The sequence below is a fragment of the Syngnathus scovelli genome, chromosome 11, assembly GCF_024217435.2.
Source record: "Syngnathus scovelli strain Florida chromosome 11, RoL_Ssco_1.2, whole genome shotgun sequence".
In the NCBI taxonomy this organism is placed as follows: Eukaryota; Metazoa; Chordata; class Actinopteri; order Syngnathiformes; family Syngnathidae; genus Syngnathus; species Syngnathus scovelli.
The window spans coordinates 5,344,867-5,363,260 of record NC_090857.1 but is presented as its reverse complement, the minus strand read 5'-3'; the positions used below and the strand labels follow the sequence as shown (position 1 = coordinate 5,363,260).

The 18,394-nt window shown below is 42.5% G+C and overlaps 1 protein-coding gene across 1 annotated transcript; it reads left to right on the top strand.

Moving 5' to 3' along the window:
* The first annotated feature begins 1,295 nt into the window (after window positions 1-1,295).
* On the top strand, window positions 1,296-17,511 carry quo (quattro). Its single transcript, XM_049733017.2, has 24 exons — window positions 1,296-1,583; window positions 6,082-6,279; window positions 6,405-7,905; window positions 9,181-9,384; window positions 9,498-9,618; window positions 10,266-10,359; window positions 10,720-10,806; window positions 10,873-10,989; window positions 11,156-11,254; window positions 11,350-11,498; window positions 11,568-11,706; window positions 11,775-11,891; window positions 11,982-12,179; window positions 12,279-13,144; window positions 13,240-13,489; window positions 13,692-13,781; window positions 14,087-14,311; window positions 15,331-15,501; window positions 15,770-15,947; window positions 16,017-16,133; window positions 16,284-16,538; window positions 16,644-16,867; window positions 16,935-16,980; window positions 17,049-17,511. The coding sequence occupies exons 1-23, from the start codon at window positions 1,581-1,583 to the stop codon at window positions 16,965-16,967; spliced, it is 5,436 nt and encodes a 1,811-aa protein (XP_049588974.1). The 5' UTR covers window positions 1,296-1,580; the 3' UTR covers window positions 16,968-16,980; window positions 17,049-17,511.
* Window positions 17,512-18,394: the final 883 nt, after the last annotated feature.

The window sequence follows — 18,394 nt, the reverse complement described above, 5'->3', positions numbered from 1 at the left end:
TTATATATTATATATACAATATGAGAACTGAGATCAAAACACGAATTCCAAAAAGAAATGCTGAAATCGGCGCAGATATGTAAACAAAAGAAGGAAGTCTAAAACAAAAGAAATGCCTGTCAGCAAAGAATCTCGAAATGAACAAAAGCACAATTGAGTTGACTGAAACAATAGTAACAAATGCAAATGTCAATTTGAAATAAAGTGAGGCTGAAAAAGAATGCACTACTAATATATTTTTCCTCTTAATATACAAAAGGAAAAATAAAATCAGGCCGCCATTGATTGTGCGATGGTTCCCACCGTGGCAGTGACATCATATCAGTTCTTTCATAGCATACAGATGGCTGCTCGTAATCCATCCATGTATCTGTCTAGAATATATCAAGATTAAAGGCATGGGCCCTTTTCCCAGAGGATTTTCTTTTGGCATGGGCACGAAGGATATTGGCACAGCTTTGACATCTGTGAGAAATTTCCGTAGACCTCGTGAGAAGCAGAAGCGCAGGAGTGACTCTTGATCTCCAGCTTCACCCACCGAGTACCTTGCTGGATTAAAAGAAACACAACACACCCATCCCTTCATAACGCAAATATTCACGGAACGTTCAGAAACCGAAAAGAACCGAGGCGAGTGTAAACGAATCCACTTGCGCTCGTTTTCTGGCAGCCGGCCGAGAGAAATAAGGCCTGTCAATCTTCCCTTGTGAGAAGGTGATGCGGGCTGACGTCGCTTTCAAACACTCTGCCTTCTCCCGAGGCCAGATGTTAAAAAAGGTCTGGAGGCAAGACCAGCGCATTCCTCAGGTCAAATGTGGAGGCGGTTAGCCCGCTGCCCGAGGCAAGGAAGCCCCTCTCGTGTCTCCTCTTTGATTGCAGTCAAAGGCTGGACTGTGCGGTTGAAGACAATCACCCAATGAAGGAAATGAAAAAGCCTGAAGCAGACTTTTGAGAAAAACAGCTCGATTAAAATAGAATAAAGGGGCCCACGTAAAAATGTCTGCTTGCTTTCTTATACCGAATGGTGTGTACATTTGTGCATGACAAATCCATTCTTTGCATTTGCAGCCACGCATGCCATTGGTGTTTGTGCAGAGTGGGTTGTTTCTCTTGGGTGATATTATGTCTGTGTGTTTGGGTGTGTGATAAAGCCAGCACGGACTTTGTGTGTATGTGTGTGTGTGTTTGTGTGTGAGAAAGACAAGAAACTGAAAAGCCTCCAGGGGGATTTCCTCCAAAAGAGAAAGCTTTTCTCCTCCCCCTCTCTAACAATCTCTCTTTCCCTTCCCTCTCTCTCTCTCTCTCCCTGCCTGCTCACCCCTGGAAACTCTCAGAGAAGCCAGAGAGCCGTGAACAGGGGAGACTTGCTTGACAACTTGTTTTTCTTCCTCGCACTGCTTGTCGATGAGGAAACAAGTCAGTTTTCCATCAGGATTGTCATGCGGATGTAGTATAACAGATGACAGCTCCTCTGCTGGCGCTCTAAATATGGCAAGGCTCTCTGGGCTGATCCCGGGGAGCGTCTCGGCAGAGGATTATAATCAAAGTCGCTGCCTGCTGGAGGAGAAACTTCTGTGAAGATGGTAAATGCACTCATTTGTTTTTGGGGTGTTATTGTTACAGCTTGCTTTCAAAACTCCAGTGCTCCACTGACCTAGTGGGAGAGAGCATGAGGGTCTAGCTTAGGCATGTTTGTCTCTTTGTCTTTGTCAAGTGTGTGTGTGCAAGTGAAGTCAGATTCCTTTTTCTGTACCTAACTTCAACAGCGAAATACAAATGAAGCCCACCCAAGGGCAGTAGCAGTAAGCAACGCTACACAAAAGTGGATGTCACTTGAAGGACTAGAAAAGTTTTTGTTGTCCTCAGCACAGTTGGTGGGACTGGTTCCCATCAGCAGCCCGCAGCATCTCACGCCGCTGGAGTGTGAGAAGAGTGACAAAGAGCGGCGCGCAGGCTCTCTTGTTAAGCTTCCTCGAGTCCTTCACTTTTTAAAAGACTTCAATTCATGCGGATGGGCCAAATTCTTTAGTGAGTGGAGGGAGTTCTGGGTGTATGAATACCTCTGCAGCTTTGCGGTTCAACAGTTCATAAGAAGAAAAGTACAAATAAAAGTTGATTTCTGTACAACACAGCTTTGTAATCATAGAAAAACTCGAATCACTCTTTGCACACACCAAAATTGTCATTGTTAATGTGCTTTTAAAAGTATTGCTGGAATGAATGAAGGTTTGAAATGTATTCATTGTAACAATTGTAACTGGTTGTAACAATTGTAACTGGTTGTACATCTGGTCACGAGTCATCTTTCACATTTTATGGTTGTCATCACACTTTTAATCTTTGCTATGGGGGCATCATAAAAAAGGGCCCGGATCGAAAGAAAAAGTAAATCGATTGAAATTCAAATTTTAAGGCAACAAAATGTTTAAGTTTGCCAATTCGACAAAATATTTTGAAATTATAAGTACAAACAACTCAGAATTTTGTTCTGTTGTGTTAACCAACATTGTTGCCTTAAATGTCAAACTTAAACTTAAACTACTCAACGTTAATGGCTTAAATTAGTGAAGTTAATTTTTTGAAATTCAGTCAGCTGAATATCTATCGAGTTTTGTTTAACTTGAGGCATCTTTTTCCACATTTTGGTTCATTAATTTACAGATTGCATAATGTAGAAAAATATCCCTAAAAGTATCCATAATGCCTTTTTATTGTCATGATAAGAACCTGGTCAACTAATAAAAAGATACTATCAGTTGGAATTTAGCCATGGTACAAATATAATTGCCCCTCACCAATGATCAATGAATGACACTTTATATGTAGTCCATTGCCTTCTTTGTCGGTATTCATCTCTGCGAGTGCATCAGTAGCTAGGCTTCCTTGCCATCAACATGTCATCACTTCTTCACTTTAAGTTATCTCCTTGCTCCCCCTGGAAGCAAAATCGTACTTCCTGGCCATTTTGAGTTGCCAAATTCCTACTGACAAATCCACGAAAACCATCTGCTCCAACTCTAGTGACAAACGCACCTTGTGCAACTCAATGAGCAAAGTCCTTTTTTTCTACCGTTTGTTTCAATCAGAAAAGCAAACATTTCGGAGCTTCGGGCAATCGTTTGACTTTGTCCGTTGTCTCGGTTTCGTAAAATTGAGTCAAGTGTCTTGCAATGTTTTCAAAACAGAACCTTTGCGGAGTGAATAGCAGATATGTGTTGCAACCGAAGTTCAACGAGTAGGCCCAAATGTTTAACGTTTGTTTTAAAACAAACAGTATTACACTACGTTGGCCGGGCTAAAGAATTTCATAGTTCATAAGAAAATAATTAAGCGAGTGAATAAACGAGTTGGACTGGACTCCTGCCCTGAAACAAATTCTTCAGTTTAACATTCGATACCATCAAAATATTTTCTTATATTGTCACTTACTGTACTGTTGCTATAGTGATGAGGTGGTCCTCACTTTTGTAAATTCAAATGTTATCTTAACCAATTAGATGTCTGCGTTTGTGTGTTATCAATTAACCTTTTCATGTTACAAACTGCGCTCCACAAATAGAAAATACTAACTAGTCCTGAAAGAAAGGAATTTGCTTCATTTTTGGCATTTGCGTGTACGGGAGCAACGTACAGTCCTAGATGGGCTTTTTTATCGGGTAAAAGGATTTAAGATGTCATCTCGGGATGGAGCGTCTGTCTGCTGATGTTAACAAGAATAGATCGCACGCATAGACAAGTGTAACTCCCTTCTACTCGGAGGAAGAAAGAGTACAGGAGGCAGAGCAGCATGGAGGTCCCAGTTACAAGTGTATGTGATTATATGGGGTGGGCTGGGATGACATGATTTATTGAAAAGGATTATTACTGGTCTATTTTTACTGAAAATATGTCAAAATGGAATTCAGGGTTGGGGCATTGTTTTAGCAATTGTTTTTCATACCTTTTACAAAACGTTTCACTTCAGTTAAAACTGATAAGTATATATTAGAGTACATCATCTTATTAATTTGATTTATTTTTACAGTCATTTTATTTTTGTAACGCATTTGTTTGGTAGCAAATGACTAATTTTGGATGCATGGATGTTTACGGCTTATTTTGATGGGAACAGTCTGCAGTTTTGCTGCAGTCAGACTAGAAGATAACCGATGCAAATCTGATTTGTACCCACATTTGGAAGAGGCCTGATTCTTGTCTATGGTTATCAGATTCCATACGGGTATTATTCTCGCAACCCTGCCATGATGTCTATCAGAATATATATATATACATAAAAATAAAAAAAACACGCTATGTCATGTAACTCAAATGTAAAAATGAGCCAACTCTAGCCCAACGTGCTTGTTAAAATGTTTTTTTCAAGCCCATGTGAACAATAACCATTCTAGATAATGTCAGAAAATAATAAATCACCGCACCAGTCATGGTGATTCTCATGACTTACAACAGCCTTAAAAAAATAGCAATTTCAATTTGCTGCAGGAGCTTGAGCCATTTCTCAAAGCCCTGGTGGCCCTCAGCCCAGTCTCACAACTTTCTTGACATATATTTTCTTCTTCTTTTTGACATCACTGAGCACATGTTTAGCAAACATGCCCAGGCGTTATACGACATCAGCACTCTGTTGCCATACTGTCAGTATCTGTCGTCACGGCTGAGTTGCTAGTGTTTTCCTATACGGCCCTTGGATGTACTGGCTTGTCCCTACATGCAGCATACGTGTTTGTGCTGCTAACTAACATTAGCCTGGAGGTCACTTTCTTCCCAGAATCTTTTTTGGGGGGGATGTGATGACATCTGCAAATGCATTGTGAGTCCCAAGAGCTTGTGTCCATTTAGTTAATCTCTACAATCACAGCAAGGCCAGTTTAGCCTCTCTAACCCTTCCCCTTCTTCATGGCTAATGGCAAAGTGCCACTGCAGTACAGATCTTGACTACTTGTTTATACTACAGCTCGAATCGGCTTGTTTGACCCAAAGCCAGAGGCAATATGGAGAAACAAAGGCTGCAAATAGCCCCGGGGCGTCTTAAATGGCAGACGAGACAAAAAAAGAGCGCAGGAACCTTTATTGCGAATAATTGTCCACACCAGTATGTTAAATCAGGACACACAAAGAGCTTTGCTGGAGTCCGACTCCTTTTTCCTAGCTAAATCGCATGCAACATGGGCAATAGTGGGAAGAAAGGAGGCGGCTGTGGAATGTGGCCATCGGCTCACCAATCTCTGATAAAGGCCGGGATAGAAATCCAACGCTGCATTCTGGCTGCTTGTGGGAGTGAAACTATGAAAAGCGGCCACTGCGTTTACAGTATTGTTTGAATCATTATTGAGACAATACATGAATTTACTCTGGTATGACAAGATGTGCCAAACCAAACTTTGAAGCAATTGAAATCTCTAACAATGGGAAAAAGCTACTTCCCAGTGTTATGTTTTAATAGCTGTGACTTGAGGCTCACATGCATACAGTAGAGCTGGAACAGCTGTGATGCATTACTGCTCAAAAGCCAGACTCGGAGGTATTTTGTTCTCCTTTAGATAATCTATTGTTACAGATGTGCACACACACAAAAAAAGGAAACATTCTTTTCTACTTAGCGCACGCTGTCTACGAAAGATACTAAATCCTCACGGATCAAATGTTGTTAATTTGACAAATATATAGCATATTAGAGCAAAATTGAAGACTTTACCGAAGCATTCAGTGAAAAACAGCTATGACCTCACTTCTCAGTGTGCCACGAATATCCAACATGGTCACACCAGCATCAGTCCCAGCCCAAGCAGTGTGAGGTCTTTGAAGCTGCTCTACTGTGTTTACTCTGGGTCAGGCTCTGGTCTTGGTGTGGCTGTCAGCCTAAATGAGGAAGGGGCTGAAAACAGGCTTCTTTGTAGGTCTGGGAGATTAACACAGCTGGGCACTGTGATGGGATCGTACGAATAGCAGACATGCTGTAGCTAGCAGCTAAGATCATCCTGATCATACGTCGGTCATGACTTTAAGACTATCATCGTTATCATCACCCTGTCTCAAAGAGACTACAATTGAACGTAATCATTTCTTGTTGTGGTTCTGCAGAATCCAGAATCTCTGGACTCATCCATCCAGAGCGCCCTCTCGGCACTCTACCCGCCTTTTGAAGCCACGGCGCCCATCGTCCTCAGCCAGCTCTTCCGCACCATCGAGGAGCATTACCATGGCGATGCCTTGCGGTGTCTACTGGATTTCCTTATCCCTTCCAAACACCTGCTGGAAAGTGTACAGCAGGCGGCATGTGTAAGTCATACCAAAAACTCCATCACAAGTTAAATCTATTCATCTAAGCTAATCAAAGACTATTTCAAATTCACGAGGCAAGAGATGGAGACACGTTGGGTGAAACTCTGCTTTTATATTTCCAGGCTGGATATTCCGATGTGGTTTTCCGCTGTGAGGGCTGGCCTCTCTGCCTCCATGACAGAACCGTCGTCCAGTTAGCGCCAGTGAACCCTTTACTGCTGCGTCCTGGAGACTTTTATCTCCAGGTGGAAGCATTTGGCGAGCAGGCGGCTCGTATCGTCCTCAAAAGCCTTCTGGAAGCCGGAGGTCGGGAAGTGGAGGAGACCCCCATCCCTGAGACTTCCTATCCGTGCATCTTCACTGAAAACTGGCTGCGGGACATCAATGATGGACGCCAGGGGACTCCTCTGTCACGGTGCTTACTTTGCACGGACCAAGGAGTCATCAAGTTACCGTGGGCAGAGGTGGCCGTCCCAGAATTTTTGGACAAGCCGAAGGTTATGAGCACTCATCAGGAAGCTTCTCCTGAGCCAAAGCCAATGTCAGTTCCGTCCACTTACGGCGCATCCACTCTGCCGCTGGAGGCTCGGGTTCGACCTTTCAAAGATAGGATGTCAGCTTCTCTAAGACCTGTGGATTCTTCTTCCAAACTTGTCAGATTAGAACATTATCAAAGAATCCCCAGATCCTATTCCAAACCTCTAATCAAACCTGTTGGTTGGGTGTCCCCTAACACCTGGGACAGCCGCAACCATCTCGAAATTGAAGGCGATTATGTCGACTTGGTGGATGTTGCACAATTAACCAAACACGACGGCCGTTCAAATCCACCAAAGTCCGTCTTGATCAAACCTGTCAGACCACCGCCGTCCGCGCCACTGGCCAGCAGCGTTTTCTGCGGACGCACTCTACAGTATGCCGAAGAACCTTGTATGCCTTGCAGTCAGGGAAAGCTGGGGGAGGACCTCTCAGAGCAAGACATCAAGTGTCGGAACAGAGACTCTTACCTCGCGGCGCTGAGAAACCCCGTCCCTTTAGAAAAAGGAAGCGTTGACCTTGCGGCGCTAGAGGAGGTCAGCCATTGCGAAGATTCGGAGCAAAACAATAAACTTGGACAGTTTTGTAACCACTGTAATACGCCCACGTCAGGCCACCACGTCTGCCAAAAGAGGCACTACTGTGAGCCAATAACACAAATATTTGGCTCCAGTCACCAAAATCTCCCCACAAGCTCTGAATCAGAAGACATTTTGACAGAATCACCGATTATTTTGTCATCGACCCCTGGCTTAAGTTACAGTCATAAAATTCAAACCAAACTTCTTTCTCAGTCTGAGCACATGGAGCGACCTGGGCTATTTTTAGGTATGCGTGACGATCCCGACAAGAAGTCGGAGCTGAAAGTGGATGTTATGAAATCATCAGGCAAACACAAATTTAAGGTCAGGTCTCTGTCGACGGTATCGGACACTCCTAAAGGGAGTCCACATTTCTACAAACCCAGTAACAGGAGCCACAGTGATATTTGCCCAGAGACAATTAGTAGCATGATGCAGTGCAAAAAATCTGATCTACCAGATGAAGTGACCACCAAGCTGGAAAAACTGAAATTCTACAGAAAAGGTAAGAAGTTGAAATGAAATGTCCTTCTTTTATATGTTGTTGTTGTTAATGGCGATGTTTCTAAAGAGTTTCTTGAGAACATTTGCAAATAGTCTAATTATATTGCAGACACATCATAAAGACTCATCTAATGGCAGTTTATCTTCAATGGATCCTGTCTCAATAATTTTTTTTGTAATATGGCTGCAATTGTAATTATGGCCTTCTCCACCCCATTTAAACAGAGAGCTTGTGATGAATTGATGCTCTGCAATTTACTGTGCAGATGGACATCATAAAATGCCAGAAGAGCCATTTTGTGTCTCACTGACATACACGATCCCTTGCACCTCGAGAGGATGCGTGGCCAGATTTTGACCGGAGATAAGCATGTCATGGACTATTAAAGCAGCAAAGGCAGAAAGCACAGAGCAGTCTTTGTTGGCTCAGAGGAGAGAGCAATTAAGATTTTTGAAATCAAAGGCGGGTTTCATCTGGGTCACTGCAGTGTTTAGTTACAGCGAGCATGTCCACATTTGAAAAGCTTTACACACAGCTGTGCAGGTGTTTTGAGTTTAAGGAAGGCCGCCAAGAGTCATCGCTTGCAATGTAACTACCGTATTTTCCGGACTATAAGGCGCACCGGGCTATAAGCCGCACCTTCAATGAATGGTCCATTTTAAAACTTTGTCCTTATATAAGGCGCACCGGACTATAAGGCGCACCATTAATGCATCATGTCAGATTTTTAATCCAAATCAAATCATTCTCCATTTTCTCTTTTTTTTTTCAACTTCAGACGCAACAAATTACTTTATAATCACAAAATAATGATCCATAGTCTTTTTGATTCATGATTCATAGTCTTCAGCGGGCCACTTATGATTGATTTCATGACACAATGCTTCGGGCCAGATTAAATTGGGGAATTTGGTCCATATATAAGGTGCACTGTCGGCTTTTGAGAAAATTTTATGTTTTTAGGTGCGCCTTATAGACCGGGATATACGGTAATATAAAATCACAAACGTTGATCCTATGGTAGTTCATTCACATGGAATCACTTCCTTGAGAAGCTTAAGCATCATTGAGTCCCTTGAAAGTGGTGTTATTCTAGTCGCGCTCGTGGCTTCCTGTGTTGAGTTTCCATGTTCTCCCTCAGGCTTTTTCAGGATTTGTTCCGGAAACGCCACATTTCCTCACACATTCCCAAAACATACGTTTTAGGTTAATAGATGACCGTAAACTGTCCATAGATGTCGTGGCTTCAAAATACACGTTTGTGTTTACTGGCAGATTCCCACCAGCCAAGCGGAATCGAAACTCCCTCCACTTCAAATGGACCGCATCTGAGATTGCAAAACTCAAAGACAGATGACAAATCTTCCTCTCAACTCACCTCTGTTAGCGCTACACCGCCGCCACAATCTCTTCAAAGTCTGAAGTCCACTCTTCAAATCGTTGGTGGTTTGCTTGAACTAGCTATCATTTATTTACCAGGTACTTTGTCTTAATGTTTGAACAATTCAAGATGAGCGGCAGGCACATTTATGGAGGCCAATATTAACCTTGTCAATTACTTTCGGTACTTCCTTTTGTTTGCTCACCTTCAGGCAGCCGGGATAAGACTGGCCGTGCAGTGGTGGAAGTTCACTGTGATAAGGAATGGACCTCATCTCCTCTATCTGCACAGAATCTATGCGAGTTACTCCTCTATCTCCACTCCATACCCAGGTGCTGCATTGAGAATCATATTTTGGAAGCTTGCAGTATCAGTCCTATTAGAGTGCGGTGGCCTTTAAGGGTCAAAAATTGTTTGTTGAAGAACTTTACTAGTATTACACTACATTGCTTTTTATGAGTATACAAAATTGCTGCATGCTTAATATAATGATTTTAAAATTCACCATTAGTTGATTGTATTAAATTGAGGGACGCAAATGTGGGAGTATGTAATAAGTGTTTGTGCCACAAGAGGGCAGCAGAATGCACTTATTTAACTTTGCAATTTATTCTCTGTTAATACTTCAGCAGTGGTTTATGTTTACCCTGGCACTTACATAGTCTTTGAAGCTCAAGAACCAATTGATAGCGCCCTTCTCCTCTTTAAAGCCACAGCTCCAAAATATGTACTGAAGCCAGGCTGGCTGCCAACTGTCTGGTATGCAAGTCCGCCCTGCTAGAATTAGCACACATGCCTGACGTAGGCACAACTAACTCAAGAGCATCCCGGCCATTGTAATGGGTGCGGCAAAGCAAGAGTATGTGTCCCAGACACAGAGAGATAAAGCGATAAAAGATAATTACAGATCTCAAAGGCCCTTGTGAGGAAGAGAACATGCTTGAATGTGCCCTAAGGTGACTCATTGGTTTTTTTTTAGGAAAGATGTTCAAGAGCTGGGAATGACTTTGGTCGTTGATGCCAGGAAAAAAGCTCCTCCGCCTCAACTCTACAAAGCTCTGCTCATGGCACAGGTTAGAATAACAATAGGAGACAAAGGCACAAAAGACTGAAAAGTGAAAGATCAATCCACGCTCAAGAAACTGCATGGATGGATGTTTTGCTTTACGTACACTAGAGGGCGACACTTCACTCTTCTGGGAACATTCTTTGAATTTTGTGTGTGGGAATTACTGCACCAATATCCAGAAGAGTATTTGTCACAAATGACAAATTTTAATTACTAGGTAACAAGAAGCCTAACACACAAGGGATTAAAATGTGTGACTAGTATTTTTCTCATTATGGTGCATGGGAAGTACAAACAACATTTTAAAACGGCAATGAATGACTTGTACACAAAAGCCACACACAGTCTTTGCTGTTCATAACAGGAGCAAGCACTGCACGCTGTCCACAGTGTAGTAATGCTGGTGGATAAAGACACAAGTCCACGCCCTGAAAAGCAGCCTGGTCTGCAGGTAAGAAACACCAGTCAGTCGCACACTTGTGCATTTCCGTGCTCATTTTCATGTTGTCACTGCTAGATGGACTTGGTGACGTCTATGAAAGCACTCTACAAGACAGTGGACGCTTCACAGTTGACCTCTGAACTGGGAGGAACATTCACCTACAGACATAAAGATTGGCTACAATTCCATCAGGTAATGCCAAAAAAAAGTTAGTTATGTCAGGAATGATGGACATTTTTGTTGTTTTTTTTAACAAAAGTTGAAAGTAACTCCTGTGTGAATGACAGCATGTTGGGGTTTTACTTCCAGACAGTTCCTGCGTTATGTTCCACTAAAGCATAAATACATTCCATTTCAGAGACTGGTTTCTTTCACAAGTGACCTTCACGAGGCTGACAGTTTGTTACAGAGGGCTATTACTAAAGTGAATGAAGTCAATGTCATGGACACAGCCCAGGTAAAAGAAATATTTATTTTTATGAATAGTGTTGCACTGAATGAGTGCTGTTTTTTTTTTTTTTTGAACACTCAATGAATGTTTTCCTGTTGCAGGAGGTTCGTGAATGCATTCAAGAACAAAGGGATTCGATGAAGAAGGTGCTGGAGGATGCTCGATTGGTGACCCTGCAAAGAGAAGGCGGGGCGGTGCTGGCCAGAATGAGGAGGGAAGAATTCCGCTTTCCACAGTCTGAAGACTACAGGTAGCTCACAATGCGTAGTACCACGTTTGTCCTCTCGGTGAACACAAACATGCACATGTGTCGTTGCAGAGATGCTCTGGAGTTAGCGACACATCTGTACAACCAGGTTGAGGAGAAGCTCCACATGCTGGTGATGCGATCGAACGAATCACTTCAGCAATTGGAGTACCTTTTTGTGCTCCGAGACATGGATGCAAAAATTAAAGAGGTACTGCGAGTTCGGACGCAACGTGAGGCGAAACGTCGCTAATATTGCCGTGGTATTATTTTTTGCAGTCGGCTGTGTGGTTCAGCGAAGAAGGTGAACATAGACTGAAGGAATTTGACCAAAAAGATCATTTGTACACTGAGGACATCTTGCAGCGGTACGACACATTCTTCCTTCAAGCAAAGGTACAGACATCCTCATAGTGACTGAAAAAAAAAAAAAAAAACATCCCTGTGTCTGTAAAATGTCCAAAACCTCCATATTATTTATTCCAGGAAAAACAACAGCACGCCTTGTCTCTCGTGAGTGAAGCAGAAAAAAATGTGGGTTCAAGTCCGTCCAGTCCGGTGGCGGATGTTTTTCAGACAGTCCTCAACACCTTCAAGTGCAATGTCGATGACTTTATGTCCCGAGCGGAGCAGATACACAAGGAACTCACCACGCTTGTGAAAGTGCACCGCTTCTGTGAGCAGGTTGGAGTCGCCATCTTGCTTGTGACTTTTAATTGCACTCCCAGTTTGACTGACATGAGCTAACGTAAAAGCTTTGTTTTTTTTTCTCTCTCTCTGTAGGCTTGTGCTTTGGCCAAGGAATGCAGTCATTTTTTAGAGCAGGTAGAGCACGAGTGTTACTTGGCTCAGACCAATCTCAGCACACTGCAGATGTATGAAGAGAGATTAGGTGATGAATTCTCCACCCGGAATTTCCAGGCCTTGAAATCTAAGGCCTGTTCTTTAAGATCAGGGTCTTCGGGGGCAATGAAAGTGTGGAATGCGGCTTGGGTGCGGTGCCAAGAAGTCAGGCAGCGTCTTGAGAAGATGCAGAAGAGGAAGAAGGCATGCAGAGATAAGAAGCACAACCAACAGACCATGGTTGGAAGCACTCATGGGCAAATTGGAGGAATGGAGAGTAAGACTGAAATGAGGGAGGTTGAATCCTCCCTGACCCAGCATGCAAAAGTTTACATCCCTCAAAATCAACACACCAAAGCTGCATCCTTGAAAGCGAATGAAAACAGAGAACCTCCAGCTCTGAAGCTTCTACCGCAAAGAAAGGGAGAAACAAAATGGAAGCCAAGAGGGCATCGCAGTGAGGCTGATCTGAGGAGAACAGCCTCGATTCAAACGGACGCCGACGTTTCACGGCACCGAGTCTTGAGTCGCTCCCTGAGTGAGGGATCGTGTATAACCACTTATTCGCCGTTCGCCTTTGCTCTTGCACCTTTTCATGAAAAACAGCCGCTCTGTCAGACGAGTAAGCGAACGTCAGAACAAAACCCGGAGCCTCTCCAAAGCCTGCCTTCTTCCTACTCCAAGAATCTGAGCTTCAAATCAACAGAGGGCGATGAGGAAGGTCCCACCAAAGACTCAGCTTCAACCCTGAGTTGCGATAATAAGGAGACAATCGTCGTCCCAACAGACAATGGAAGCAATATTTTGTAAGTTAGACTCCCTTAATTTAAAAAATAGTGACGTCTTGTCTAGGAAACTCATGATCTAAAACACACTCTCTCGGTTATAATCATACTTTCAGGAAACTACAAAAGATCATGGAGGAGCTTCTGTCCACAGAGAGGGAATACGTAAAAGCTCTAGGCTATGTTCGGGAGCACTACTTCCCCGAGTTGGAGAGAAGCGACGTACCGCAAGACCTCAGGGGCCAGAAAGGGAGCATCTTTGGTAACCTGGAAAAACTGCATGATTTCCACCACCATCATTTCACGAGTGAGCTGGAGAACTGCGCTAATGAACCCTTCAGGGTGGGGCGCTGCTTCTTACGACATGTACGTGAAGCAACGAGTCATTTCCACAGAATTCTATCGAAGTCACAATGATATATTACTAACAAATTATATTTGTTAAGGATTAACGTGTGGCGCAATCTTAAAATTGTGAAATATTATAAACTACACCTTTGATTTTGAAGTATGGAGCGTGATAATGCTTTTATCTAATAGTATTATTTTTTCCTTCCTCCCCTTTTAGAGAGAAAACTTTGCTCTGTATGCCCTTTACAGCAAAAACAAACCACAGTCTGATAGTCTTCTCATCAATCATGGAAAGGCTTTCTTCAAGGTGAATCACATTTTACTCTGAATTCAATCGTGCATTTTTTTTTTAACATCAGGGAAAGGATGGTTCCCCAACTGTCTACTTGAAGATTGTTATCATGTCAGGGTGGAGATTTTTGGCTTACATGCTCCTGGTTAGCATGCAAACATGATTCATGCATTGATAGGACTTGTGACGAGCATGTCTTCAAATATTATTATTGGTATTCCGCCAACAAACTCTTAGACCAGGATTATCATCTCAAGGTATTTTTCATTTAGTGTTGTAACTCTTCTTTGAAAGATCTCTCCTGTTTCCTTGCCCACCAGCAAAAGCAGCTGGCTCTCAGGGACAAAATGGACCTGTGGTCTTACTTACTGAAACCGGTGCAGCGGATCAGTAAGTACAGCCTGCTGCTGCAAGACATGATGAGGGAGTGCGCGCCAGGACAAGTCAGAGAGCTGGCCGAACTCAAAGCTGCCCTGGAGGTCGTTCACTTCCAGCTCAGACACGGCAACAATCTGCTGGCCATGGACGCCATCCGCCATTGTGACGTGAGGACAACTCCACTGTTGTACATTACAATTTCTGTTTATAGGTCAGGACCAGAGATGAAAATCATATCCAGGCGGAGTACCACCTGGAGCGGTTGTCAGCCAACTCACATTTGTGGGTTTATTAGAGCAGGGGTCAAGAAATGTCAAATATCACCAATAACGTGACCAGTGTCATGGATGAATAAAATGTGTTAGAGATTTGCTCACTCCAACTTATTTTGCAAGAACGAAACAGAAGACAAGCAAGTTCTTTTAGACAACCTGCAGGTGGAGAGTCCATTCGTCGCTGTCTGAGGACAGCGATTATCGAATGAAGTCTAAAAGTCTCCTCCCTGCAAGGGCATATTTATTAGGAAGAACAGAGTGGGGGTGGGAGTGGACAGGTTTGGTGAACCCCCGGCCTCTGATAAGATCAGAGCAGGGGGTGTTTTACACTATAGTGGGAAACAGACTCTGCATTGTGAGGGCCAGACGTGATTGATTTAATTATCACATTGTGAGGGCCAGACGTGATTGATTTAATCATTACAGTCTACATTCCAACATAATCATAGGATCAAACTAACCTGAAAACCCTAACAAAATGAATTCTTCAAAATACAGTATAATTAAAGTTAATTTGAGCAGAATTGCTGTTTTAGAAGTGTGTGTCTACATTTACTTATGATGCAATTTAGAAATGCTGCAAAGAAGCGCAGATGACAAATAACAATGGAAACTTAACTGACAGGGGAAAAACAAGCGGAGGCGGAAATGTGGCTTCTTTAATTTAGTATGATCAATCTTCATTCATCTTAGACGGGAGTTGCAAATGCTAATATTTCTTCCATCTGCTCTGCGGAATGAATCTAAGGTGCTGTCTGCAAGGCAGTCAAATCTGTGGCCCATCACAAGTCATTTTTTTATAAGAAACATTCCATCTGTTTTATGAATAAATGATCTCTGTTACAAAAGATGCAAAAATATGACATTCCATCTTGACTGAGGTTTGGTATCATTCTCTTTATGCCCTGCAGGTTAATCTCAAGGAGCAAGGGCAGTTAATTCGCCAGGACGAGTTCGTTGTAACATTTAGGAAGAAAAAATGCTCCCGTCATATTTTCCTTTTTCAAGAACTCATCCTCTTTAGCAAAACCAGGAAGACCGACGTGGGGAATGATACGTATGTCTACAAACAGTCATTCAAGGTACACATACACACCAATGTATTTTTTTTATTTTTAGGTGCCATAATACATATACAAAATTGCTCAATGTACTTTGGGTGTTGCCTCCACTTCTGCAGGAAGTTACTGAACTGAGGTTTGCTGCAATAACAAAACTTGGGCAATTGGCCAACTACCATGTCACACACATGTTCACATTTTAATAAGCATAAAATAAAGGCAAACCTCACAGGTCCAGTCTAGTCTAGCCCAAATAATTAATAATCATCACTGTGGTGTTTGTTTTTAGACATCAGACGTCGGCATGACCCAAAACACCGGCGACACCGGACTTTGCTTTGAAATTTGGTTCAGAAAGCGGAAAACCCAAGACACATACACACTGCAAGCATTTAGCCGGGAACTGAAGGAGGCTTGGACTAAAGACCTGGGACGGATCCTCTGGGATCAGGCACTACACAACCGAGGTACAAAAGTGATTGTTACAAATGTGGCCACGCGCACACGACTTATTATTTCTTCCATGTGTCCATCAGAAATCCGTATGCAAGAGCGAGTCTTTATGGGAATTGGAAATAAACCCTTTATGGACATCCAACCCAGTGAGGCAGCTATCAGTGACAGAGCTGTTGACTGCGGGCTGATGACAAGAGGTAAAGCAATATTTTTTAAGTCTAATATGAGCAGTTCTGAGGTTGCAAGTTTAGTTTTATGGCTTCCTCATACATTCCAAATAAAGCACCAATGGAGATAATCTTTTTTAATTTATCTTCAAAATTTGTGTTTATGCTGCTCTCTTTTAGAAAACAAGATGCTGCCCCATGTCGGTGCATATGGGCCACACAACGGTCTTACCGGGGCACGGCCAAAATCTGCTGCTTCACGGAGTACTTCGTCCTCGTCTTCTTCCTCGGGACGGGGCTCCTTGTCCCCGGCGACATATTTCTGTGGGCCAAAGCGGAAGATGTTAATAAGTGGCTTGGATGGATACGTATCACCAGCGGGGGTTCTAGAGGAGGATGACGTCGACCGTGAGAGTGGGAGTCACAACTTATTGTGTAAGAGTCGATTTCAATGATTTGGTGCAAAAATTTGGGCAGTGAGTTTTTGCTTTTAAATATAACAGAATGGAATGTGATGACTTTTGGATTGTCTTTGTGCAGTGGACAGCTCAGAGTCTTCCGGAGAAAGTGTGAGCGGCCTCAGCTGCTCCGCTCACAGTTACCGCTCTGCTCTGGAAAGGGACACTGAGGACACGTCCTCAGTCTTCACCTCCACCATCGCTGTCAGGGAGGCGGCGAGCTCCATCCCAACGGGAGCTTGCGAAGCCTCGGAACAAAGCCAAGCAGCAGTCGTACTTCAGGCCAAGAACGTGCTTTGTGCTAAGGTGTAGCATCAAAGCCTTGCAATATTTTTTAAATGTATTTGCAATAATCGAAAATACTCTGTTGCAGAATTCAAGTGTTGGCAATTTCACTGAGGTGTGAGCTATCACATGAGGTAAAGTGACATTAGATGTTTACAATTTGCTCTTCTGATTCACTCACTCAATTTTTCTTTTTTTTCAGATTGAGAGTACTCGAGAGAGCCAAGATTATTTTGTAGCAGGAGATGAGCAGGCATTGTATAATATTGTGTCAACCTGGTTTCTAATCTCACTTTTGATAAAACATCTAATCAGCATTGATAAGTTATAAAAAGTGACACAGCTTTATATTGATTGAAGGTAACACACACGTTAACAGAATCATAGCGATATTTCAGTTTGTGTTTATTCTCAGCAAACTAAACAACTGTGGAAGGATGCAGTTGAATGATAATGCAGACACTCTAAATAACAGTTTGAGGGTACGATTACAAAAACATATCAAGATTTATTTTATAACCTGCAGCTTTCTGTACATACGTATCCAGCTTTATGTATTTACAACACTAATGTTGCCTTTCTATTTGTCAGTGATTTGTTTGTGTTTTACAATATTTTTATTTGCAACTCATATTTTTCTAATAATAAATCAAATTCAAAAAGTATATCCAGACTAGCCTTTTAATGTTCAGTATAAGGTTTACAATTTTTATTTCATCATTTAAGAAGCAGAACTACCCATGTACTCCTGTTTTGTAGCTATTATATATATTTTTTTTTTTTTTTTTTTTGCACATCTGCAACAATCCTCATAATCCGACATTTAGTGTAACCACAATCAAAAACAAATCAAGCTTGTTTACTTTTGGGACAAGATAAAAGATAGTATTTCCCTTCTATTAATCTTTCATCATGGCTATTTTATAAATATTGAAAATGTGAACGTTGAGGAGGGAAGAAGCACAAATCATTTGCCAAGCCGACCTTGGCGAAGGCCTGTAGTCATTTCCACCGTGCGGGTTTGGACAGAGGCCGTCTGGCTTTGCTTTCACTCACGGTGTGATGTAATGCCGAGCATGGAGCCAACGCTCGTGCGTTATAACGAGTCTGCCCAAAGTGCCTCCAAACATTCGGCTGCATTGTCTCGTTTCTTAAGAGTTTCCATAAAGGTGCATTGGGAACGTTCAATAAAAATTTTGGGGGGGTAAAATATATCAAATCAAAGCTTTAAACTGTGAAAAGTTTTGAGTTCCTCCAAACTTACCTTGCTGGTGCTTGTGAGGTGGGGTGGAGGTAATGGTGTGCAGCTGGTCGCTTTCAATTTTAACCAAGGAGGAGAAAAGGGGAGGAGAACGACAACTCCAGTCTTCTTTCATAATAACAGTTTGATTCAAGTGTATAATTATCATGTCAGTTTCTTTTCTACAGATCCCAATGAAGTTGGGACATTGTGTAAAATGTAAATAAAGTGAGAATGCAATGATTTGCAAAATATATTCATCGGAATACACTACAAAGAGGACATTTAATATTGAAAATGATACCTAT